This window comes from Onychostruthus taczanowskii, unplaced genomic scaffold (genome assembly GCF_017590055.1).
Source record: "Onychostruthus taczanowskii isolate IOZ18803 unplaced genomic scaffold, ASM1759005v1 scaffold23, whole genome shotgun sequence".
Taxonomy (NCBI): domain Eukaryota; kingdom Metazoa; phylum Chordata; class Aves; order Passeriformes; family Passeridae; genus Onychostruthus; species Onychostruthus taczanowskii.
Window position 1 is genome coordinate 5,775,459 of NW_024499573.1, and position 26,288 is coordinate 5,801,746.

A 26,288-nucleotide genomic window follows, 5' to 3' on the forward strand; every position below is an offset into this window, starting at 1 on the left:
GCTGTGGCTGGTGTTGTCAAAGCTCCTGTTTCATTAGAAAAATCTTTCTGTATGATATCTGCATGGATGACTGAAGACTTTGGGACTGAAGCCTGAAGTATTCTCAGCACAGGTTGGCAGTTGGAGGCTGTGTACAAATGTAATTTGAAGCCTTGCACATGTACGGAATGCCAAAAGTATTTGTGTTTCAAAAAATCTGTTCATTGTTAATGGGTGAGAATATTCTTGAGTCATTTTGAAAGGTGAGACCAATGATGCCAGCTACTTGATATATATTTTTAGAACATTTTTTGTTGCAGTTTTTCAGGCTATTTCAATTTCTCAAGTTATTTTTCAAATTGGTTGTGATCTGTGCATTTTGAGAGTTTACAACATAACATTTTAAGTAATTCTGAACACCTGTTCCTCTTGTGAAGTTGTTTGACCCTAGTAGCAATGGCAGGATTCAAGATTTGTGCATTAAATTGTGGTTTTGTTCTACTGCTGTGGTTATCAACTTGTGATATGGAATCCCTTTTAATTTATTGCTGTGGGAAAAGTCACGGCTCTGAAGAATTTTCCTGGCAGGCATTGCAATGAATATACCACACAAAGGCATAAATAATGCAAGAAATTTAATACTACTTTGTTGAGCAGTTGTAAGATGAAGTGGAGCTGTTGGTGACAGGAGTGGCTAAACCCCACCTCGCAGTGGGTGGCGTTTCCCAGGATCCCAGTGCAATGAGTATTTTGAGTCTTGTGAAAGGACGTAAGCTGGGTTTTCTTTTGTCGTGATTGTATAAGCTCAGCTATGGAAACCATGGAGGTTCTGGTGCTTCCTTTACCTAAAAGGGAATAAATTCTTCCTCTGTAACATTTCACATTGTTTCTGTTTTCTTTGTAGGGCAGAAGAGGTGCCTGCAGCTCAGCAACCTGCAAAGCCACAGGCACAAGCCAATGGAGCAGGTGAGCTTGGTCAGATCTCTAACAGTACTTCAGTTCAATTGGATTTTTTATTTTTTATTTTTTTTTAATCCTTAGAAGATCAAATCTTGCTTCTGAAGAAGCTAATTGTAAATGACAATGCGAGCAACTTCTCTCTCTGTACATGATTCTGCATTTACTTTTTGTAGTTGGCTTAGCATACCTGTTGTGCATTGTAAGGCCTTTAGGTAGAGTTAAGTAATGAAACTTGTTGGCTCACTTCATCATTCTGGCATGCCTTGCTGATCCTTGACTTACCAGAAGACTGCTATAACACATAGAAAAAATGTTCTATTTTGTTCTCAATTGCAGAAGGTCTGTTATGCCACTAACCATATTACTACTTCCTTCGTCTGAAAGAAGAGACATTCTGGAGAAGGAGTAAGATTAAGAGTTATTAATTGGTGGACGCCTACACTGCCATATACATTTCTCAAGCTGATGCTAATTATGAATTCAATAATGTACTGATGTCTGAAAGAACTAAGGCAACAGTCAAATTCTCAGTTTTTCAGTACACTTTTACATCCCTTCCTACAGCTTGTGATTGAGACTTAGGCTTTTAAATCTGTGCACTAAATCTGAAATTTCCCTCCTGTACTTCCATAGTGTCAATGCTTTCTGTTATGTGAGTGACAACCTGACAGTTTTTTCCCCTTGTCAAAATTCTTTCTCAGTATTTTCTGAAGTATTAGCATGTGGGAAGCTACTTCATATTTTTATTCTCAAATGGAAATGTTGTCCCAGCTGTAAACAGTCACTAGATTCCTTGTTTTTCTAGATTTCATTGTAAATCATTAATAAATTGTTTGATTCTATTTTCTGATCACCAGTGGCTTTTTCTCATGAGCTTAAATGCATCATTTTGACTGTTGTGATTGGCTGATGAATCTTCCATGCCTCTGTTTAATCATATATTAATTTAATGGAATTCTGTACTAAATGTGGTCATGGAGTAATTATGACCAGTATCCTCTTGCTGACATTGCTGTACTGAGTTATGTTACCAAACAGTCTGTCTGTTCCTTCTGGACCACAATTTTGTGAATTACGGGTGATTGTTTTGTTCTCACTTGCAGTGGCTTAAGACTTTTAGCCTGATTTTATTTCCATGTACCCCTATATTATGTTATATTTTTCCACTGAAACTGATGTACAAAAAGTGTGTGTCACTTCATTATTTTGCTGTGTAAGACTTCCCAGGTAGTATTATGACTGTATATTCCATATATAGAAAGTGGTATATGCAGCATAATTTCTGAAGTTTGACTTTAGAAAAAAAGAAACTGTGTGTTTTTTTTGTATAGCTCTATAAAGGTGCACACACACAATCTTTATGAACTATCAGTGGTTGGAAAGTGGAAGTAAAAATGCCTCTATCAGAATCTTGCTTATGTTTCCACCTCCCTTTCCCGTCAAATCCCTGTGGCTGCAAGGTGGTTGTCCAGCTCTCTGCTCAGGAGTGTTTTGCTTTGCATTTGCTTTTCTCAAGGTGACCCTTCAGCACAACAGGGAGCGCTGGGATTTACGTCAGCCTCGCGTTTACAGAAGTCTCTTAACTAGAAAATGTTTTTATGTGTTTGCTAAATATTACTGTTTGTTAGGATGTTTTACTCTTTGTACTTTGGGTAATAAGACACTTCCATGCACTGTCCTAAGAGCAGTGCAGGCGTCTCCTTTAGTCTTATTTTACCAGTTTAATGCAGTCAGGTTCCTGTGCAGCAGCAGAAGTAAGTTGCAAGTTTCCACAAGGAGTGTTGGTGAAGGATGAGGAAGCTGTGCAAAGTGTGCTTCCCAACAAAGCATGGTGTGTGGGAACAGGCTGGCATTGGAAAAACATGTCTTTTAGCATTATCCTGATACTTAGTGCTTCTTTTTTATAGATAAGAGCTGTCACACAGTCTCCTCAAGACTCCAAAAGTGGTTTTGTGACAAATTTGGGGAGTATGTTGAGGACTTCAGATTTCAGCCAGAAGAGAATACAGTGGAAACAGAAGAGCCACTTAGTGCTAGAAGGTAAATCCCTAATGTCATTTTGAGAAATTCGTGGTGCCTTTACAAGTTACTTTTCTCCTCACTTCTTTTTTTCTTTTTAACCAACCTTTTGTATGGTTTGAGCAAATGTTTCAATAACAAATAATAACACAAAATAGGGTTAGTAGAGAATAGTACAGAACTACCTCAAAAGTTTTTTGACTGCTTTGGACAAAACAAAAGATTTTAAGTTTATCTGCTGTCTCAAATAAAATAAGATTTGTATTATTTACCAGGTTTTGTTATATGCCTCCCAGAAACAGTGAACAACGTCTTGGTTAGGCTGGAGAGCTTTTAAACTTCAGTTTTCAGTCTGATGCAAGGTAGACTGTATTAGTTACTAGAAACACATTTTGTAACAGGCAAGAATGAAGCTTTACACACATATAGTTTATAAATGTGAATAGTATTTCTAGGATCAAATGTACACAAGTGTGCACTTATAAATAGTTGTCTATTTAACAAGTTGCTTTTATCTATTATTTTTCAGGTTGACTGAAAATATGAGAAGATTAAGTAAGTACTTGGCAGTATTTTATTCATCGTGTTTGTTCGGGTTTCATTTGGGAGAATACTTGTGATTTGTTGTTAGTGATGTACATGCATTGCCTTCAGAATACCTTTTAGAAAATAGTATTAAAGTTAAATTTTGGGTGGTTCCTAACTTTCACTAGGTTAGCCACAAAATCTAGACCCCTGTTGTCCGAGGAGCCTGACTCAGAGCTCTCCAGAAAGTTGTCACCAGTGATTTCCAGTCTTTCAGGTCTCAGTCTTCTCTGTGGGCTTGCTCTAGGCTGCTGCAGCAGAGCAGGTGGAAGCAGCACTTGAGTCCATGAGCTCTTCCAGTGCTTTCAGTGTGCCCTTACACTTACTTCATCTGCTGCTTTGGTTGTGCTGCTAATGCCTACGGAAGTCTAGTGCTAGTTGCTTAATTCTCATAGGAAGTGTGTTCAGGATACCTCAGTCTCAAGCCAAACTAACTGGGACAGCAAGTCAGAGGCTCTCTTGAAGAAAGACTGGGAAAGTTGTAGTTCTTCTGTAAAAGAGAGTGAGAGCTTCTGAGACTCTCTGTGCAGGAGGTATCATCATTCTTCTCATCAGGAAAGGCAAAACTGGTGTGGTCCAACAGGGACCTTGGTGGTCTTGCAGCAGCCCTCTCCTGTTTCCTTGTCTTCCCTGGCTAGTTTGCCCAAGAAGTGAAAGAGGGTAAAGGATAAGAGGGTTTAGGGAGCAGAGGAGAAGCCCCTCTTGCTCTTGCTGGCTGGGTGTGTCTGTGTGGGCCTCTCCCAGCACAGGTCAGTGTCCCATGCAGTGGCAGCAGGAGCACAGGTCTGCAGAGGTGGCAGACAGGGAGTCATCTGCTGGGTTGCTTGGCTTAGGAAGAGTAAGCAGCAAAGTGCTACCAATGGGTAGAGTCCTGCCAAGAGATCTAGCCTGGCTTTAATCTAGCTGGTGAAGCAGCAGCAAGGGAGGGAGGGGCTCTGGATGTTGTCTACCTAGACTGTAGTAAAGCCTTTGATGCCGTTTCCCAGAGCATTCTCCTGAAGAAAGTGGCTGATCATGGCTTGGGCAGGTGTACGCTTTGCTGGGTAGAAAACTGGCTGATGGCAGGTCCAGAGAGTGGGGAGGATGGAGCTACATCCACCTGGAACACAAGTGGTGTTCCCCAGGGCTCAGTATTGGGGTCTGTCCTGTTCAGTGTCTTTATCAATGATCTGGACAGTAGGATGGAGTGCTCTCTCAGTTTGCAGATGACACCAACTTGGATAGGAGTGTTGATCTCATGGTGGGTAGGAAGGCTCTGCAGAGGAAATCATTTAGGGGCATGGTTTAGTGGTGGATTTGGCAATGCTGAGTTAATGGTCAAATGCAATGATGATCATAAAGGTCTTTTCCCACTTAAATGATTCTGTGGTTTTAAGTTGTTCCTTGGTGGCTTGTAATTCAGTCAGGTTAATGTACATTGTTTTACAGGGAGACAAACTGACCTGTACAGTGGTCTTTGGGGTCATATGAACATGGCTGAGAACAAGCTGCTTTAAGCATCTAGGGTACCCTTATAAATGATGTTGATATTTTTCCTTTGTCTAATACCTAAGTGTTGAGACGTAATCTTTGTCTTGGGTAACACTTCATTTTTTGGAAATGCATTCTTTAATTATTCAGCTACATTGGTGGGTTTAATTTTTTTTCATTTGGATAAGCCTTTTTATCATTACATGTTGTGAATATTCCTGTAGTTTCCTAATTTGATTGTTTGTAATTTACAAGTGATTTAACCACTGCCTGCTAATTCTAATGCTGTGCTTTTTCTCAACTTCCATTTAGAGAGAGGTGCCAAACCTGTTACAAATTTTGTGAAGAATCTTTCTGCCTTATTAGACTGGTATTCTATCTACACTTCTGCTATTGCCTTTATTGTAAGTTATCCTACTCCTCCAGGAGTAGTAAGAGCTTGAAAAGATACATTGTTTGCTGAAATTCTTTGAAACTGCCATACCTGAGTAGGGGTTGTGCTACAGTTCAAGTCCATTCAAAAAGTGTAATTTCATTTGACAAAAAATGTCAGTAGTGGTCACTGCTGTAATATATAAAACCAGTTAAATTGTGTTTCCTGGGTCTCTTGTAGCATAGCTTTGTAATTGTTAAAATAACTTAGTACTCTCTGGGTATTGTTCACTCCTTTCTTGGTTTTTGTCTCCCAAACCTGGTAATTCAATGGTTACTTCAGCCTCTGTGAAGTCTCTTCTTGTCTGGGGCTGAAGTGCTGATAGTGGTTACATTTGATGAGAAGCTATTGTCCCCATCAGGGCTCTTTGCCATTTGTTAGGATCATACTGATGAGAGGCAAAATGCCTTGATTTCAGTAGGATTCAGTGTGCAAACATCAGGTCTGTGAGCTAAGTTCAAGCATTTCTATGTTATCTTAATGAGGTTTGGATGCTGCAAAGAGACATAAGTATCTAGTGGAGTTTTGATTTTTTTTTGCTTCCTCCTGTTGTTAATTCAATTATCTAAATTCTTTTGGTCATAGTGTATATGAAATGAATTTCTGCCAAAGGAATTGGCAATAGCTGTGTGGTGAAAATGTCACACACCTTTTTATTAAATAATACCTCCCTGTAAGTTATAGACCTTCTGCTATTTTGCATGGCACAGCTGTATGAATATTGAGGAGGAGACTTCCCTCCTAGTGCCCTCTGTCTGTCCCTTTTCCATATCTGCTGATTTTTCGCTTGCCTCACCTGGTAAGCCCATATTTCATATAAAAACTGAAAGAAGAAACTTGAGCTGGTTTTTTTGAAAGCTCTGGGACCTGGGAGCCAGAGCAATGTTTCACGTGGGGGTTGTCAGTAAAAACCCTAGTGTCTCTCACAGAGAGACTGTAGTCTCTGTTTTCAGAAGCTGGATACAGAACACCTTTTGAAGCTTTTTGTGTTTGTACATTTTACATAAAATAAAACCTGTTTTCCTGCAATCTTTTTAGTCTTGGTAAAAATTTGGGATTTAATTGACCTGAAATAATAGAATGAGAGTTTATCCTTTTGCCCAGTATGGGGCTAGTTGCTCTAACTCCACTTCTATACCATGGCTTCTGTGCCATTGCTGACCATATCATGGTCATGGAGCAGATTCACAGACTTGAGGGTTTACCTCTTTTTTTTTCCCTCCAACCCCTTCAAGTAATTGTAGTGTTGAAAATACCCGATACTCTCTCTGAGGTAGCTGAGAACTAGTTTAGTGTCATCTCTGGAGATGTGGTTCATTCTGAGTTTTGATTTTGCATTCCTGAGTGTGGGGCCATTGTCAATTACAGCGTGACTAAAATTTATTAATTTTTAAAAATATGAATTGCATGGTTCTGAGCCCAACAGCACAGTGGGAAGTGGTGTTTCATGTAACTCACTGTACCCCGGTTTGTAATCCGCATCTCTCTGTTTGTTTTTTCTTCTTAATCTGCAGATTTACATCAATGCTGTGTGGCATGGCTGGGCCATTCCTATGTTCTTATTTTTAGCAATTTTGAGGTTATCCCTAAATTACCTCATAGCCAGGTATTTGCATAAATACTAGCTTACTCTCTTAAGTAATGTTTTGTTTGAAAGATGTTTTGTTCTTCTTGCACTGAGTTATAAACTGATACCTTTTCTAATACTGTGAGTTACATTTAACTTAGGGAAATTCAAATATCCTAAGTGTCATTGCTCAGTTTCTGTAATCTTTTACTGTTATTGGGAATTATCTTAGTATCCTGTGTCTTGGGTTATCATAAACAATGTTTCATGCTCCCAGACAAATCCCTCAGCACACTAAAATTCTAATATTTCTAATTCTGCGATGTTGAGAATACTCGAGGAACGTCACCTTCAATATTGAAGCTTGCTGTTTTTCCCAGCAGAGAATGTTCACCTAGGCCTAAAATGGCAGTTTTGCCTTTTTCCATAGCTCTTGAAATACTTTATCCAAAGTAACTTGCAGTTGTAAAGTCAATCTCTTCTAAAAATTAAGTCTGGGTGTTGTGTTTTGTTTTTTTTAATGCACCTTAAAATGGTGTAGGAGACCTTAATGTGCATATTGTAAGCTAATTTTCTGACTTCTTAATTGATACTTTCTGTTTGACACTGTATTCCCTGGACAATGCTGGTAGCAAATAGGCTCCTGAATAAGTTGATGTCATTTTCTTCACATGAAAAAATAAGAGAAAAATATCCCTAATCCTTTACTCAATGCACACCATTAAGTTTTGTTGTAAAACCCACAAGTAGTGATTCTGTTTAGTATTTACTTAGCTAATATTATTAAAGTTGGCTGTTGTTGTCCACTTGTGCTTCTGTTACATTGTGGGTTCTTCATTAATTTGGGGATTATATTGTTTGCTTTTAAGCCATAAGTGCTTATTGCAGAAAACTGCTTTTTAACATTTTACAAATAATCCCTGTTGATGGATGGAGTTCTTGCTGTCTTTAACTATTTCCATCATTCCTAGGGGTTGGAGAATACAGTGGAGCATTGTGCCTGAAGTTTCTGAACAAATGGTAGGTCTTTGACCAGCTTCACCTGTATCCCTGCAGAAAAAAATTGCAACTTTAAACCCTCCTCTGTGTGGGTGGCTGGAAAGTAAGGAAGAGCAAGCTGCAAGTGAAGACACTACATTTTTTTTCTTTCTCTTGTAATTTAGAAGTCTTTAGTAACAGCACTTTTGGGGTCAGATGCTTAATGCTAGAATATTCCAAACTTTAAACACATTTCTGAAATTAATTTTCATTTATCAGTTTGTGACAAATCAGGTCCTGTGGGATCTTAAAGAAGTCTTGCATTCTGTTTTCTTTAGGAACAGCAAGTCCATCTGTTAATTCAGCATTGCCAGCCCCATCACTGGGTCTGGGTACACATCCCTAAGTGACAGATCTATGTGTCGTTTAAATATTTTGGGGATAGTGACTCCACTTCCCTGGGCAGCTTGTTTCAAGGCTTGACAGCCCTTTTAATGAACAAATTTTTCTGAATAGTTGATCTACTTCTCTCCTGGCAAAGTTTGAGGCCATTTCCTCTTGGTCTGTCACTTGATACCTGGGAGAGAATACTGACCCCCACCTCATTACAACCTCCTTTAAAATATTGTAGAGAATGATAAAGTCTCCCCTGAGCCCCCCAAAGGATTGAAAACTAAAAATAATCAATGCTGAAAGACATAAAAAATAGCTCTGAAACAAGGGAGGGAAATGGTAAATGTAGAGACTATTAAAAGTCAGATGAGTATTGCTAAGAATGTTGAGGGGTCACCTTGTTCTGACAAGTTTTGTAAAATACATTTTATCTGAGCTGCAAATCAATGGATTGTCTCTTTCTTGCCTAAGGAGCCCCCAAAAGAGGACCTGACCGTGTCTGAAAAGTTCCAGCTTGTTCTAGACGTGGCTCAGAAGGCTCAGGTACTGTGCTGCTCTCTGGCTGCCCCTAAGGAACAAGGGGGTTTGTGCTCCAATGGTCAAAGGAGGTTTTTAGGCAGCATGTGAAAACAAATGCTTAAAGAAGAAATACTTTTCTTGCAAAGAGAACTTTACCTGTGAGCAGTGGAGATCTCAGTAAGATTCCTGCAGTTTCTGAAGTGGCATGATGCTTCAGAGAATGGGTTGAAGTTCTCTGACTGCAGCTCTGAGCAAGCTCTGGAGAGGAACAGAAGCAACTTCTCACAGTTTCCTAACTTATATATCATATAAGCTTCTGATAATGTAGATTGGGTGGTGAATCTTCAAAAAGTACTGGAGTGTGGATCCATATCACAAATCTGCTAGTCACAAAACTGATGTAGGAGACTGTTCCTTTAAGATTTAGCTGATGGCTGTGGTCTGTTCAGCTGTGTTAATTCAGCAGTTTGCACTTCATCTCTGAAACAGCATGTTTTAAAAAACTCCACCCCCTCCAAGCCTTGAAATCTGCTGGTGTTGGAGAGGCTGAAGGAAGGTTTTCTTCTGTGAGTTGGATGAGGTAACAGCTGAGTGACTGCAGCCCCCAGCTGAACTGCAGCCTTGTGCCATGCTTGATGAGGTGCTGCTGTCAGAAGGGGTTTAACCTTCCCTACTAACTGTGACTGCTCAGCTCCTTCCTTCTGCTGGGGTGGTGCATTTGTTTATATGAACACCTTTGGAAATTTATTGGGAAGGTGAAATTTTCAGGTGCTCTGCCAGTAAGGATTGGTCAGAGAATATGGCCTGAGTCCTGAGCAGGGATCCCATTTGTTGGAATTAGTTGAAATTTGCTGTCTCTAGTGGTTTATTACAAAACCTGATAATGGTCTGTTTCCAAGAAGCTAATAGTCCTTTTGATGAACTAGTTACCACTTGCTGAAATTTCAGCACTCAAAATGTCTGAAGAGACCTTCCGTTTTGTTACCTACTAACAGAGGCCCTTTACTCTTAGATTGACAGCTTAATTTAAAATACTTGCAGTAATGTAAATGCTTTCCAGTCATGACAGTGGGATCAAATAGTTTCTTCACTTGTAAGGATCAATCACAAGTTACAGAACAAGGTTAAATGAGATGGAAGTCATCATGTATTTACTCAGTTGTGAAGTATATAAATGGCTAAAAATTAATTTTAAAAAAATCACTTCTGGGAATTGCTTACCAACAAAGTCGGAAAGCTATTTGTTTTCATTATGTGGACAAAAAACCCTAAAACAATGCAGGACTTGGTTTTAATTCTCTTGCTTCTTATGCAGAATCTTTTTGGCAAGATGGCAGACATACTGGAAAAATTTAAAAAGTAAGTTATCGGATGTGAGATTTTCTTCTCTTTTAAAACAAGACTTGACCAATATCTGTAACACTGGTAATAAAATTTTGCCTCTTTTTTGTTTTCAGTTTGTTCATGTGGGTCCAGCCAGAACTAACACAGAAGCTCTACATTGCTCTATGGGCAGCTTTTATTGCATCCTGCTTTTTGCCCTACAGGATTCTTGGGCTTGCATTGGGTAAACACAATAAATAATTCACCTGTTACAGTCTAGACTAAATGGTTAAAACTTGCATGATCTTTAGAGGGAGAATTTTAGAGTTTAAGAGGGAAAACCTGCATTAATAAATCATGCAGTGTTTTAAAGTATTTTCATTGTGCTTGGCATCATTTGTCATGACCATTTTGAAAACCATCTCAATGTATAATAGGAAAAGACTGGATAATGCTTTTGCTTCTTGAAGAGGAGAAGTCTATGATGAGCTGTTAGCAGAACTTCTCAGACTGTCAGCTCCAAGGCTTGTGGAGAATCCTGTATGTTGAGGGTTTTTTACTCATACATCCTTGTAGATGAAGTATGTGGCATGACACAGGAGGCATGAAAATGACAATGTAGGAAAAAAATAAAAGTATTAGTGGTATTTCTGGTAAAATTTGGAGGATGGGCTGGACAAAATGAACAGACTACTGTGGGTCTGTTACAGATACTCAGTCTCAGCTGGGAATTGAGAAAAGGGTTCTCACTACATCATGATACTCTTTTTGCTAAGGTATGAAGCCCTGTACTGTGAACCAAAAACTCTCATTTTTTTAATTAAAGTAATGGTGTAATCAAATGAGTATTACTTTTAGTGGCACTGAACTTTGAATTTTGTTAGCTTGAACATAAATGTAGGTTTGCTTGACTCAGCAGTTGAATTTAGATGCGTGAGGAATAATTAATTGACTCTTAGGAGATCTGAATTGTACTCAGTAAAGTTTTGAGAGAGTATTTTAAGCCCATTTTGAATGGCAGAATGCAGGGAAATAACTTGTATAAGATAAGAGTTGGGACTGGAAGACAGAGTTTTATGTAGTACGTGAGAGCCCTCTGTTGCCATTAAAATTCTTGCAGGAGCTGCATAGTTGAATGCTGTGGTGTGTTTTTTGTTTTGGTAGTATATAATGTTTCCAGAATGCTTCTGGTAATAAGGAACATATGTTTGAATTATTCAAATGTTCTTCTGCATAATAGTGGCCGTGTAAATGTTTAAAACAACTGGGGATGGGAAGGAAAGAAAAATAATTTTCTGGTGCTGGAAGAAGAAAAACAAAATAGTAAACCTAGGAGAATGGTTTCAACACTGTGACTGAATATACAGAATTCTGTTTCATTTGTGAACTTTTGAAAATATCAAAACAGTGATATTCTTAATGCCTCTTCATCATTCAAACTGAAGTGACCTTTTTTTCAGGACTCTATGCTGGAGTCAAGTTTTTCCTTATTGATTTTATCTTCAAACGATGCCCCAGACTAAGAGCTAAGTATGATACTCCTTATATCATCTGGATAAGTCTCCTGACAGATCCTCAGCTCAAAGAAAGATCTAATGCTACAGTGTCGAGACGGGTAAGGGTAATGAATCTTTTTGTCCCTATGTTCTCAGCCTCTGAAAATCAGATCCCTTTCTCCCTTTTCCTTTTCTCCAGTGGCTAGAGCACATTAAAGAGAAGATTAATTAAATCCTTACAATCAGTGTTAATTGATTGTAATATCCCTTTTTTATTGTTTTCAAGATTTACATTTCTTCTATGGATTCTGTTTCTTGTATGAAAGTAATCAGTAATCAGTTATCAAAAATGTGTATGTATGTATAGATATACTGTGAATCATGAAGCTAAACACACAAATATAACCATCCATATTCATATCAATTTATTTAATCTACATTCTGTGTAATTCTGTTGTCAAATACAATCTTTTTGTATCCACCTTCTCTATTCTTAGACATCCTTTTTTCAGTGGAAATTTACATACTTACTTAAATTGAAGTGCAGTTAAAAAAACAGATAAAGGCTTGAGTATAATATGCAGTTTTCTAATGGGATAATCACTAACAAAGGTAGTAAGGTAGTTTACATATTTAGACATGATGTCTCATGGTTGTTTATATTAGGTGACCTTTTAGCATAGTGATGATAAATGACTTCATGTTCGTCCTCCATCAGTACATTTTCTGTTTTTTTAAATGTCATAGTTAAATCACTAAGTATTGTGTTTTGTGCATCTTGGTAAATTCTTTTGGGGCCTGACATGGTATCTGAGTCAGGGTTTTCCATATCCCTGGACTTGTCAATGTTTATTAGTTTAAAAATTAAAATAGGTGTAGTAAACCTTGAGTCTAATGGCATTTTAGCATTTGCTTAATGCTTCTTAGCACAATATCTAATTGCATTCATGGAGTTTCTGAGTACTGTGAAGTGAACAGTACTGAGCAGTGATTCAGCCTGGGCATACAGCTGGAGAGTAAAAGGGATAAGATATGAACCCTCAGTTGTTAACAGGAAGTCTGGGCCTTGGGGGTGGTGGAGTGAGGGTGGTAAAATAACTGCAGCACAATTGAGTATTTCAGAAGGAAGTAGACAAGGACAGTTTCTTACAGAAAGTGAGTCCTCTGTTCCTGTTTTCCAAGGGATGAGATGGGTAGATAAGCGCTTGGATAAAGCCATCCATGGCCTGTATTTCTCTTGCTTGCAGATGATCTTAAAGTCTTCAGTGCTTCTCACTCTTACAGGTTATCTTTCACATACTGTGGTAGTTGTGACATCATTTTGCTAAGTCTCTCTAATCTGCCTTAGAGGTGGAAAGATTCTGAATTGTCAAACTTGAGTCCATAAACTTAGAGAGTAATGTGGGCTTTTCTTCATGGCTTTTGTGTTGCAAGTAGAGACAGGGGTTTTGTACTACCAGGTCTGGCTCGGTGGCCTTGGCTTGTCTTCCTGGAAAGGATGTGCATGACTGCATTACCTGCTTCCAAATGCCTTTGGAAACATTAACTTCATCTCAGTAATTTTAGAGAAACTTTCTTACTCCTTGAGAGATTTCTGCAAACCTTATAGTATGGAAAATAGATTTTTGTACTAAAAGGTAAAAACCAGAGAGGGTTTTAAATTATTTTTCATAGGAAAGAAGGGCAGAGCCCAAAAGCATGTAGTGCCAGCATGTGTGCATTCACTTCGGCTTCTTATTATTAAACAGCGTACAGGGCAGAGTAAACTTAGACACAATGCAATATTAATTGCCTCTGCCACCACTCTGACCTTGTGTACTTAGAGAACAGTCCTGACAGCAATATCTGATGAGTAAATGTTGTATATCAAAAGCTGATGACAGATCAGGTGAAAAGGAATACCTCCAGGTTGGTGGTGACATTTTTAGACAATCAGGACTCTTCCAGCATTACAAATCCAATCCCTTCCAGTTAGATTTAAGGCTTATGGAAATGCTTTTCTCTTAGTAATTGACCACTGGTTGTCTCAAGCCTGAGTGGTAAGAAGAAACATTTGCATGTGTTAGGCAGGACTAGAAGTAAGGGCAGAACTACTCACATTTTCAGCCACCAGATGGGTAATGGTACTGAAGTTTAAACTCCATTTTTTAAATCTCTTTATATAACAGGTAGGAAGGAAGCAGTGTAGCAAAGAGCAGAAATAGTCCTTATTCCAGCACAAAAAGCATTAGACCTCTTGCTTTGATCATTTTTATATTTTGGGCCATGGTGCTTCACCTGGTTGTGTGCATGTGCAGCCAAATAGCTTGTCTAAGAAGGCCTTCAGAAAATTCTTTTCATCTTCAGTTGCACACAGATTGTTGAAGAAGCTGTTACTTTCCTTGGTTCCAGAGACTCAGCACTGCAGAAGTGATATTAGTTACCATGAACCATTTGCTTTCCATGTTAACTTTATTTTTTTCCCCTGAGGCATCATTGTCTTACAGATACCCTAAAAAGGCGGATGGCAAATGCCCTCTGCTGTGCCAGTTTTGTCAGTCTGGTTTCTAGTTAGCAATTGCAGTTCACAAGTTTTCATTTGCTTTGGATTTCTTTTCCTAGTGTGTAAATCCTGTGAGGTGTTGAGTGCTGCCAGTTGAGTGCAAAGTAACAAAAAAGCAGCTGAAGGCTGCTCGGCCTTTGGCAGCACTGGGCCTTTACAGAGGCAGAGCTTAGTCCTGAGCTTGAGTGTTGTCATTTTGCCACTTGTTTAACTGCATGTGCATGGGAGGATGAGGAGCAGAGCTGCTAGTGCCAGCTCTTGGAATGATGTGGGGCCCCACCAAGATGAAAATGAAAGTGCAGGCGAGCTGTCCAAAGGAAACTGCCTGCTGTCCTTCCTTCCAGAAGCAAGGCTTGTTGCCAGACCAGTCTCCAGTGACTTTTAATCTCTGTTTAAAAGTAGATTTTACTCAAGTGCTGTGGTTTTAGGAGCTCCATACTACCTTTTTTCCTTCCCAAGGGTGCCAACAACCATTCTGATTTTGTTTTATGTGTCAACACTCTCAAAATTCAGTGCAGCTTCAAAGCACAGAAAAGATCACTCCTTCTAATGCAACCTGAATAAATTGAACTGGTGTGCTCTAGCCACTCATAACTTTTTTAATTGCATTCATTGTGTGTAGTCTCTTGGTTTGTGAGCAAAATCTTGCAGTGCCAGTTCATGTTTTATTCTGTGTATTATACTGTTAAATAGATTTCACTTTTTTTCTTTTGTCACTGTCACATTTGTGTTGTTTGTTTCTTTTCCTGCTAGCTGTCAGGGCATGAAAAGGTATGGATCATAGTGTGGAAAACTTCCTTTCATTTCCAGCATTTGTATTCATAATGAGCTTATGTAGTTCTGTGTGGCTTTTTTTTCCCCTCTTTTTTCTTTCTAAACTTCTTTTGTGCAGTAATACTTTGTTTATCTCTTGAAAACAATCCAATATATTGTCTGTTAGTAATCCCACTAGTTACAATCATTTGAGCTATTTTCATTGACTTAGCTGTATCTAATGAGACATAGCCTTTACTGTAGAAAAATGGTATTTTAAAGGTACATTTAGCACCATGTGCTTCACCCCAGCAAAGTGTGTCAATCAAAGGGCAGCACTTTGAAAGGTTATGTTCAGGTACCATATAAAGGCTTCTGCTCTAGTAGAAGCATAGTGCACTAGTCCAAAGATAATTTATGGAAGTAGTTAATGAAAATTGTTGCATTATAGATTTTTACTTTTTTTTTAGAAGGAGTAGTTAGCTAAATTATTTTTGAGAGTCTAGCTTAAATGTTGCTGCTCAGATTTTGGAATCGTGTTTCTTTTTCTGTAGCTTCAAACAGCAGCTGCCAGGAGTTACGTGGGCTCAAGTGCCCCAACTGGAATAAGCAAAGATGAAGACACGAGTCGTTTTCATACCACCAAGAGAGGAAATTTCCATGAAGTTTTTAACCTGTCAGAGAATGAACGTCCTTTGCCAGGTATGATGCCACAGGAAGGCTACATTAGTAGAATGTTTTATAAAAAGCCAGTGATAGTTTAAAGTTGAATTCCTTTTCTGTGCATTGTGTAGGTGTAGGCTTTTGATTTAAAGGTCTTGCTTTAAATTAGGATGAATGGAGAAGGTCTCTTACATTCCATAACCTTGCAGCTCTTGGAAAGAGTGCACAGCCTAGTGTTCCTTTTATAGTTATGCAAATCCAGTAGTCAAAGAGAATAATTGTGTGGGTGGTTTTATTTTGGGTTTTTTTGTTTTTTTTTTTCAAAATGATTGTTAAAACAGATGTTATGGTGTCTGGAACACCTGATTTAGGCTTTTCGTTGTAAGCACTTTTAGTTTTAAGTATCTAAAGTTTAATATTCAGTTCTTTCTAATGTATAAGGAGACTGTTGGGGATAGTGCCACTCTCTCTTTTTTTAAGTCAGATTTCTTGTTATGACTTTTTCAGTGTGTGAAAATGGCTGGCGCTGTTGCTTGATTAACAGGGATCGGAAGATGCCCACAGACTACATCAGGAATGGAGTTCTTTATGTCACAGAAAAGTGAGTCATTGCACTCCACCTTTCTTAGGAGGGAAATTCAGGACATTAAAGTGTTTGAATCTAAAAAGGGTCCTTTAATAATGTTTTGAAACAAAAATGCCATTTCAAGGTGCTTTGCAACCTCAAGGAAGCATCATAGGAGAGGGAGAGCTGAACTTGGTGTGTGGCTATGCTTAACAGAGGAGATTTTGCCTTGGAAAGGCTTGCATAGGAATGCAGAGTAGCTCTGTACAGACAGCTGTTAGAAGCTGCAGTTCTTGATGTGGATAACATACTAACTGTATAGATACTAGAAAAGAAACCTAAAACCTAAGTGAACGTTGAAAATTGTGATCAACAGCTATTTGACAAATTTTCTTAGTTTGGGCTTTTATTCAAGCAAGCTGAATGTGTAGCTTCCTTGAAATAACAGCAACAAAAAGGAAAACTGAAAAATAAACCTTGGATTCAAATTTTTATGGGTGAGTGGTTGTTTCTTAAAATTTCCTTGCTTACCTCCCAGCCTCCCAGGACTGAATAGCTATGGTCATTACTGTTTGGGTCGTGCACTGAAATTCCTTTGGAATGTAATGAAAGGAAGTAAAGCTCATCTGTATGCAGTGTCACCTAGTGATGGAGGCTGCTCTCCAGTGTTTAGAAATCTGAGCTTTTGTCTGCAGCACAATAACATGAAACTAACACAGTGTATCTCATTAATCTTCTTTTAGGATGGTGAAAGATGTATAAGCCTTTTGCCATTTGGTATTTCAACTGTTTAAGGATATATGTCCCTTGTGTGTCTTTAAAATGCTTGTCAGGTTTAACCATTCAGTGCAGTAATACAAATACAAGAATTCTTGTGTGTGTATGCATACTGTATGTTCTGGGCTTTCAGACACCAGCCAGCTGTTAGAATTTATAAATGTTTGTGCTAAATTAGAAGCCATAACTGAACTGAATGTCTTTTTTTATTTTGAAAGTTATTTGAACTTGTGAGATTTCAAACTCCAAAAGAGACAAGAGGATATTGGAGAAATTTATTTTAAAACACGCTATCAAAATGAGCACTTTCTTTTCTTGTTTTCAGTTACTTGTGCTTTGAAAGTTCAAAATCTGGTTCATCAAAAAGAAATAAAGTTATAAAGCTGTCGGACATAACAGATATCCAGAAGGTATGTCTTGTTGGTGTTGTAAATAGGGGAGAAAACTGGTTTTCTGTTCAGCTAGTTACGTTTTGCATTTGTGCTTTTGTTATCTTGGAAAAGCATGCCACTGATAATTTGTGTAAGTGAAATGTAATTCTTTGATTATGAAGGTTTCACAGAACTGCTTTTTCAGACTCAGCACAAACAAACTTGCTATGAGCATGAAGACAAACTAGTTTACTAAACCTTTACATTCCTGCATTTTTTTTTTTTTTTAGAAATTTAAGTTATGTTTTTTACAAACTCCATTGTTGACCAGAGCTGTGTAGGCCTTGAGAAGTTCTATTGGTAGCATGAATTGTGTATTACTAACTTCAGTTTGGGTGTGGATATTGATAGATGCACCATCTTAAAAGTAGGTGCCTCAGAGGGAGGCAGGATTGTTGTCCGTGGAGAAAGGCAGATCATTAGAATAGCCAGACTGGGATGGGCTGGAGTTCCATTTAGTTGGGACCCATTGGTAACAGAGGCAAGAAGTGGAAGGTTGGAAGCATAACAATGGCAATGTTGTCCTTCCTCTGGTTGAGTTTTATCAGCCTGTGGTTACTAATGGCTTTACTGGTGCCTTGCACAACTCTCTATGGCCTTTAACATCACTTTTTGTTACCCTTTCTGAACTTGTCCGTATCTTGAACACAGACACCCTTGCTTTCTGCTGCATCCTTATCACAGATTAAATAATGTTGAGCAAAGAAACACCTCAGCCTGGTGTCTGTTACTGCATAAGTACCTCCAGATTTTCAAATTAATTCCTTCTATTTTTATGACATGTCTATAAAGCAGACAGCTTATTCTCAAATTGAACATTCCTACTGGAATTAATAATTCATATTAATGGATTTCAAACATCATACTTCAACTTACTTTGTTGTTCATTAGGCCTTTACTGCCATAAAGTTTCTTTTGCATCTGTGTAGTGTTTATAACAAAGATGAGACAGGGATCTTGCAGTCAAGCATAAAAAAGTACTGTGATTTTATTTGGGAGCTGGGAAACCCAGGTCTGACTTGAATGTCACTTTCTCCCTGTGAATACTCCCAAGTTCAGCCAACTGTATTCCTCCTTATCTTTAAGGACTTTTTAAAAAAACAAGCAAGCAGTCCATGTGTGCACTGGGTGCTGTGGTTTAGCTGACGTGATGGCGTTTGGTCAAAGGCAGGAGCTCTTTTTCAACCTGTTTTCTGTCGGATTTTGAAAAAGAAACTTGTTCTGGTCTGCTTGCTGTTCCTTAAAGAGTGGGTGGGTGTCACCTGCGGGGGAAGCTGTGGGTGATGCACTCAGGCCCATCGCACATGTGCCCTGCCCCCCCGTCCGGCTGCCGGCGTTCCCCGCGCCACGGCCGGCTCAGCTCCCGGGGGCTGGAGCAGGACTGGTGCTCACATGGGGCTGGGGCTGCTTCCAGCAGCTTGGGAGGAAGTGGAGAGGAGGGTCCTGGCTGTCCAGGTGAGGCTGTACCCAGCTGGTCCAGGAGAGTGAGACTCCAGAGAATGGCAGCTGGCTTCATCCTGGTTTTACTAGAGGTCTCTTAGCTGTGGCTGGGGGGACATGCCAGTGATGGATTGTGTAACCTCTGCAGCATCTTTTGCACTTGTTCCCTACAGAAAGTATCTTATGTCTTTGTGTGTGGCTTTTTCTTTGCTTTTTTTAGTATAAAGTACTCTCTGTTCTCCCGGGATCAGGGATGGGTATTGCTGTATCAACACCATCTACGCAGAAAGTAAGTAGCTGGCTGTATCTGTATTGCTGTGTTGGATTTCTTACCTTCTTTTCCTCCTCTGGTTAGCACCAGCAGAAAGGCTTTTTTATCCCCTTAGGCCACTGGCTGGCTTTTTTTCTTTCTAAAAAAAATCACTTTGTCTATTGTTCAGTATGTTTGTCTTCAGAATTTTAATGAATTAAATATTCAGCTTGGGCTAGTGCATCTGGAGTGGTTTACTGTAACACTTCAGAAAGCTTTTCCCCAGCAGTCTGCATAAAAAAGCTGTTGGCTTGAGAGTATCCGTGGGGGAGGAGGCTTTCAGGTGGGAGGGCTGACCCTCAGATGAAGTTTTTAAGGAAGTGAAAAATATTAGAAAATACATCACATGGTCAGTGATTTAATAGAGAAAATTATTATTTTGTCTTTATCAGTGCATTTCTACTACAATTAATCTGTTCCTAGTGACTTGACAAAAAATATACCTAGAGGAAATTCTTTTTCTGTGTGTGACATGATGTTTTTTTCTGTCATTTAGCCTTTGGTGTTTGGTGCCATGGTACACAGAGATGAAGCTTTTGAGGCAATTTTCAGCCAATACATGAAAATAACATCTGCATCATCCAGCACTGAAAGCTAGTGTCTTATCTTGGAGGAGCTAAAGGAAACTTCCTTCTTGTATGACTTGGTAGTGAAAAAATGAACATCCTCATCTATTTTGCAATAATTTTTCTTGTCTGGTGGTTTATATTCTATCTGTTACATAAACCAAGTGTATTTTATATATGCCTTCATGTTTGTTTTTAAGGTTTTTGTAAAAAAAAGACAAAAAAACCAAATGAAAACAGTGAAAGTGCTATCATCACTATTAGCCTTGCACATTAAGCACTTTTAATGTTTATTTACTGACATTAAAAGCTGGGAAGATGCTCGGAGACCTGACTATATAACAGATTGATCCCTTTATCTCCACTGATGTCACTAGGGTTTCATTTGTTCCTTTATCTTAGTTGTTTTTCCCTGAGCTGTGAGAATGATGACTGCAGCAGCCTGAAGTCACCTTCTTCAGCTTGGAGTTTTTAATTGGGTCCTTTACTAAAACTGATGGCAACACCAAGGAAGTATTAGCTTCTTAGTATTTCCATATGAACAACTGCATTTAAAATAACTCCTCCTTGCTAATTTTTGCATTGCAGAAGGATGTTTTATTGGTTTGGTTAACTTCAATTTTTCCTGAATAGAGATGTTTCAATTACTTGTACAGTGAATTGGAGGAGAAAGTTTGTAACTATATCTTCCTTTCCTCATTAACCAAAGCAAGAGGAAGGAAGGCAGGCAGATACTTTTTATAAAAGAGGGCACCAAAATGTTGTTCCTAAAATGTTAGGCATCTTAAAATTATATTTCTATAGGTACTTGTCCTAGAAGGGCTCAGCTGTTGTACATGTTGCATGTACAAGGCCTTTGTATGTTAACGCATTAAGACTTGAAGGCTTTTTGTGTTGGGGAGGTGGGAACAATTAAACTAAGCTCAGATGTGATCTTTTTTAATTTGGCTCTTTTCTTGAGTTACCTTGTGATAAAATTATGCTATAATATAGCACTGAAGGCACTAGTTCCTCTCAAAGCATAATTTGAGGAGCGTTGGTGTGCTTCTGTCTTCCCCCTTGCAGAACTAAATTTTAGTAACAATTAAACCTAACTGCCAGGTAAAACAGGAAGGCTGCACTCCTCTAAACTCTCTCAGGCCTGTCTAGCAGCAAAGCACATATTGACCTTTGTCTTTAATATTAGAGAGCTTTTATACTCTTTATAATAGCACCCATCTGAGAGGTTTAGAGTTTTATTTGCATTTTCATGAAAGCACAGTAGGAGTTATGCCAAGCCTTCCAGAATGTCTTTTCCTTTGCTATGTCTTTTGAGTTGAGTAGTATGGATGTGTCCATACATTATATGAATGGCCCTAAAAAAAAGCAATGGTGATGCAAATTCTTATGTAAAATGAGACTTAATTTCACGGGGTTTTTTTCTCTGCTTTTTGAACAGGAATTTCCTTTCTTTGTAAGGAAAGGGGTAAAATGAAGGAGGGAGGAGGGTAGCAAACACCAAAGGGTGTTTAATTCTTAGCACAGTTTTAAATTGAAGTGTGTCAATAAGTGCAGAAGTAAGGAAGAAGGCGGAGGTCAAACTGTACAAACCTTATTTTAGTCTGGCCATAAAAAGATAGGATATGAGAACTTAATACAAATTTTATGCGGAGCAGTAGTGTTGAATATCATAATTTGAGTATTGTAAAGTGAGGCACTGATGGGGTGTGCCCTGGGTGGAGATGCAAGCAAGAACGGGGAAGAAACCACTGTAATGGTTAAAATGCAATTTTCAAGTTCTCACTTTAGAGTAGCACTGGAACATGTCTGTACATGACCTGAAAAATGGGTGCATTTCTAAGACCACCTTTGGCATGCTGTAACTCAGGGCCTGGAAAATTCAAATACAAGTGAACTGGTGGGAAATACATTTTGCCACCGTTTAAAGTGGATGTAGCTTGACAGTTTATGGTATCATAACTTTACACATTCAGGTTATATGTTTAAGAAAAAATTATTGATCTTAAATCTGTCTCATCAAAACTAAAATCAGTTAATATCTTTTTTGTAATTGCTACATATTATAATTTGGCTTTTCTTTCTAGAATCTTCCTTGAATAGCAAGAGCAGCTAAAAAATAGGCATTAAAATAGCTTAATGTTATATAAATCTTAATCAGATTCATTCATTTTGTCTTAATAAAAAAAATCCCTTGGGTGTGTTTTAAGGTTATCCTTTTTTTTTTTTTTTTTTGAAGAAACAGAAAACTATATTTTTTACAGAGAGCATGCTCTTTTTCTTATTTTTGTATCATTTTTCAAGTGTAATTTATACCTTCACTCTGATCATAACAGCAGTTTCAGTAGGAGATCAGTTGACTTGCACTTATTACCTCCTCCCCTGCCACCCTTCACTGGTGACCCTTGTGTGCAGGGTTGTCCTGGATTCTGGTTCCTGGAGGAGCTGTAGGATCCATACTGCTGGTGCCAGGACAATTATCCATACCTAGGCTTCCGAGAGGGAGAAAAGACAGCATTATCCTGTCCCAGACTGAAATGCCTCATGTGTACAATATACTCTTAAAATTTATTTTCTGAATGAAGAAATTAGAAATGTCTTACAAAATCTAATGTGAGGATGTTTGAAATGAATCCACGCTTTAACAGTGTGAACTTAGAAGTTAGCAATCCTTAAAGCAGCAAACCTAGTGCAAACTGCAATGCAACATTGGTTCTAGTGTAGAGAAAACAGACTGGATTTCTTTGTTTTGGGTTTTTTTTTTAAATAGAGTTGTAATATAATTGACAGACATCTGTGTACATACTTTGCAAAGTTCACTTTACATTGGGTTATCCGGTTTCCCTGCTGCACAGCTGCTCCTGTGGTGTCCCTGACTTCAGAGACTGAAGGTGACCTTTGGGTATTTACTTGTGCTTTTCTCCCCTGCACCCTCCAGCGTGGGGAGGCAGGAGGGGATGGGCAGTGAGTGAATGTATCCTTGACTTGTGTGATCACACTGAAACTCCCACCTTAAATTCCAATCTTCCCACTTAGTTTTGCAGTACAGCCTGGTGCACTTCAGAAACAGGCTGGGTCGGAACACTTAATGTAAAGTGCTTCTAAATAGCTGAAAGTGATGTTCTTGTCATTCTGTCTGTCTGATGCTGTTTATATTTGCAATTCTGTTCATGTCTGTGGATGTCTGGATCATTCACGTGTAATTGGATTTAACTTCTTTAGAAGTTCATTGGTTAGTTTGAGTCCCTTTTAAAGACAGTAAAAAAAAAGGGAGATGAAAACTGACTAATTCTTTATCACTGACCGTTTAAATTCAAAAGCGAAACAAGCTGAAATATGAAATCATGCCTTTCTGTGCACTGTAGCTTTTGTGAGGCAAGATTGAATGAAATAAGCTATTTATTAGTAGCAACATCACACAGGATGCCAGCAGCAAAACTCTACCCTCATTCTGCAGACAGAGAGAAGAGGAATTTTACCCGACTGTGAAGAGATGAAAGGATGCACCTGTTTTTTGGCCACTTAAACCTGTTTGAAAACATTGGTAGTTTTTATTGAACTCTGTACATTTTGGCAGATGTTTAATTTCTACTAATCATTGAAATATAATGGATGTTAAAATTTTTATGTCTGAAGTTTGAGTCTATATTTTGAAATTGTAAATAATTCATTATCAGTGTAACTTTTGTTCGACAGAAGACTTATACTGTATGAATAATTGAAATAATGAAATTATTTGCCCTGTACATTTTTTAAGAAAATCTTGTTTGTTTAAAAAGTCTTGTATAAATTATAATTTTTATTTAAATAAACCTAAAAATGCTTTGTGCTAACGCTTCTTGCAAACTTCAGTTATTTATCTGTTAAAAGTACACCTGATTTCTTGGAACAAAGTGAGAGTGCTTTTTGGCAGATTCACAGCCATCTCCTGGGGGAGGCGGGTGGGTGTTACTGCTTTTGAAACCCAAAGAACTTGATTTAAAATGATTCTATTACTTCATTGGAGAGTGTACGTATCTTTTTGGTTAGGTCTTTTCTGTGAGTACATCAGTCACTTTGTAGTTACTTGGTTAATGTGGTGAATGAAAAAGGCAAGCAGTGATTTCTAAGATGCGCTGCGCTGCCACGGGCACCGGGGGTAGGGATAGACCTTTGCATCCCGAGGGTGTGCGGGAGTGTGCTCAGCAGCAGCACATTCCCTGCTCAGGAGCGGCTGTGCTGCAGCCCTGGTCACAGCAGCCTTGGTCACAGCAGCCCTGGTCACAGCAGCCACCCTGCAGTGCCGTGCCTGTGTGTCCCCTGTGCCCCTGCTGGGGTCCGTGGGCAGGCTCCCCACCCCTGCTGTGGTCCAGGGAAGCTGTCCCGCTGCATTTCAGACCTTTGTCTGCCCTCAGGAACGTAATCCCGGCACTGAGCTGCCGGGTCATCTAATCCAGACCAGTTTGTTCGTCTCTGCAATGCTCCAAGTGTTTGGCTCGGCTGAAATAGCTCAGTCTGGGATGGATCCTCCACATGGGATGTGTGCTGCTCTCCTTATTTCAATATTTAGTTTTCTCCTGGTGGCAGCAATGCAGCTGGGGATATAACGTGTTTTAGGCTGGTATTTTAAGTGTTCTGACAATACTTAACTTGTTCAGAGAATGCTTAACTTCCCTCTGGTATTGGTTTAATGTGTTCTTTGTTAAATGTTTGTACAAGATGAGCTGCACCTGCAGCAGTATTCACAGAGGCTGGATTCAATCCCACCTACTGTGGAAGGAAAGTGGAGCCTGGGAGTCTGGTTTTGGCTATGGACACCATGGGATGTGTCAGGGGACTTGGTCTTTGTGAAAACAGTGCTTGCTGTGTCAAGGTCACTTCAGCAGCCCCTGAAAAACACAGAATTGAGTTGAACGAGCTGTTCTCCTGCTCTCCCTGTAACTCCAGTTCCTACTGCAGAAAGGCTTTCCAGCCAGCCTGCAGTGTCACCCACACACGGTGGCTCAGTGCACGTGAGCAAGGCATGGCCTTGGCCCGTCCTGGATCAGTGATAAAGGGCAGTTACAGCTTTCAGCTTGGAGAACCTGAGGTTTTTTTGCTGTTACTTTTAAGTAATTTTCATGTTGAGTCTGAGTTCTTCTACTGAATCCCTGAATTCACTGAATTGCTCTTCTTAGTTTTAGGTTAGGCTAAATGTTTAGTACATTAATTATTGGCTCGTCTTAAACTTTGGAATATTTTTATTTCAAAAGTAAGAAATACAGAAGATGTGAAAAAGTTAACTTTTTGTCTTAGAGAGGTTGGGATACTGCAAGGGGATCAGTCCCTTGCAGCAACAGTGTCCTCACTGGGCTGTGGATGCTCCAGAAGTTAGGTGGGTGTAATGCAGTGCCTGAAGGATGTAGTTATGAACATGTCTTTAATACTAGATTTAGCTTGAACTGATTTAGCTTGAACTGTATTTAGTCAAGTTGGCTTTGACTGGGAAGCAGAGAGATGAGGATAAATACCTTTTTCTGTTTTTTAAATAGCTGGCACTTCACCTTGAAAGCTGAAAAGCCTAGTTGAGATATGCATTAAGCAAAATTTCTGCTTTTATATTCTCTACTGAAGTTCCTTCCATCTTTGCCAATTTCTGTGACACATAGTTGCATATGGATAATGACCTCCTTCAGCTTTCCTTTTTTCACTGTCCTTCCCTATTTAATACCAAATATTGATAAAAGTTGCTCTTTTTTCATTCCTAATTTTCCCAAATTTCTCCTTTGCTGTCTATGACAGTTTTGAATTCAGAACTTTTCCACTGGTTCCTCTGACTTTTGTTTTTCTCCTTCAGTGTCGTTCCAGTTTCTTCCTTTCACAAAATTAACTCTGTAATTTCAGTTCTGATTATTTAGAGATACTGATGGACCATGTCCCGATGAACATGTCACAAGTTCACTAAAGCTGCCTTCACCTCTTACATCTTCCATTTTGTATAAATTGGAGCTAAATTGCTATATCTGCTGGTTTGGATTACTCAGTGGCTTCCATTCTCTCAAGCTAATTTGTCATGTCTTTGCTCCTGATCATATACATGACTGGGAAAGAAGATGCTTCTTTAACTCGTTGAGTGAGCTCTTCAAAGCAAGCAATCTCTTCTTGAAAAAGCCAGTTTTACTGGTTGCAAGCATTGGTTGAGCAAAATATGTATCTGCAGAGAAGCAAATGTAGATATAGATGATTTTGCTTACTGCAAAATGGTGTTTGGGAAGGAATGTTTGAGCCTAAGCTATTTGCTGAGGCATCTTCATGCCAGTCTCTTGAGCACAGGGCATGAGGTTTTAACCCATCATGGCTAAGTCAGTAAGAAATTCTGCAAATCCTCTCCCTAGGTTGTTTATGTCAGATGAGTATTTGGGAAGGATTCCTAGTATAAAGTTTGTAAACAAAGCAACTGTAATTCAGTGTTGGTTTTGCTTTGTGAAAAAATGTTGCCCCTGACCAGAAACGTCTTTGATCAGTCACAAATATTAACCAGCCACGCAACAGGAATAAGAGTCA

The 26,288-nt window shown here is 38.9% G+C and overlaps 1 protein-coding gene across 5 annotated transcripts in view; it reads left to right on the forward strand.

Annotated features, from left to right (window-relative positions):
- GRAMD4 (GRAM domain containing 4) overlaps nucleotides 1-23,599 on the forward strand; it is a 75,775-nt gene extending 52,176 nt beyond the window's left edge. For all 5 annotated transcript variants that reach the window (XM_041405337.1, XM_041405336.1, XM_041405335.1 and 2 more), the window contains 15 exons: nucleotides 884-945; nucleotides 2,847-2,979; nucleotides 3,488-3,513; nucleotides 5,326-5,417; nucleotides 6,961-7,052; nucleotides 7,985-8,033; nucleotides 8,856-8,927; nucleotides 10,219-10,262; nucleotides 10,361-10,470; nucleotides 11,687-11,841; nucleotides 15,572-15,719; nucleotides 16,188-16,281; nucleotides 17,348-17,432; nucleotides 19,114-19,182; nucleotides 19,700-23,599. In XM_041405337.1, coding sequence (XP_041261271.1) covers nucleotides 884-945; nucleotides 2,847-2,979; nucleotides 3,488-3,513; nucleotides 5,326-5,417; nucleotides 6,961-7,052; nucleotides 7,985-8,033; nucleotides 8,856-8,927; nucleotides 10,219-10,262; nucleotides 10,361-10,470; nucleotides 11,687-11,841; nucleotides 15,572-15,719; nucleotides 16,188-16,281; nucleotides 17,348-17,432; nucleotides 19,114-19,182; nucleotides 19,700-19,801 — 1,333 coding nt within the window. In that variant the 3' untranslated portion in view covers nucleotides 19,802-23,599. The remainder of the gene's footprint in view (nucleotides 1-883; nucleotides 946-2,846; nucleotides 2,980-3,487; nucleotides 3,514-5,325; nucleotides 5,418-6,960; nucleotides 7,053-7,984; nucleotides 8,034-8,855; nucleotides 8,928-10,218; nucleotides 10,263-10,360; nucleotides 10,471-11,686; nucleotides 11,842-15,571; nucleotides 15,720-16,187; nucleotides 16,282-17,347; nucleotides 17,433-19,113; nucleotides 19,183-19,699) is intronic.
- The last annotated feature ends 2,689 nt before the right edge of the window (nucleotides 23,600-26,288 follow it).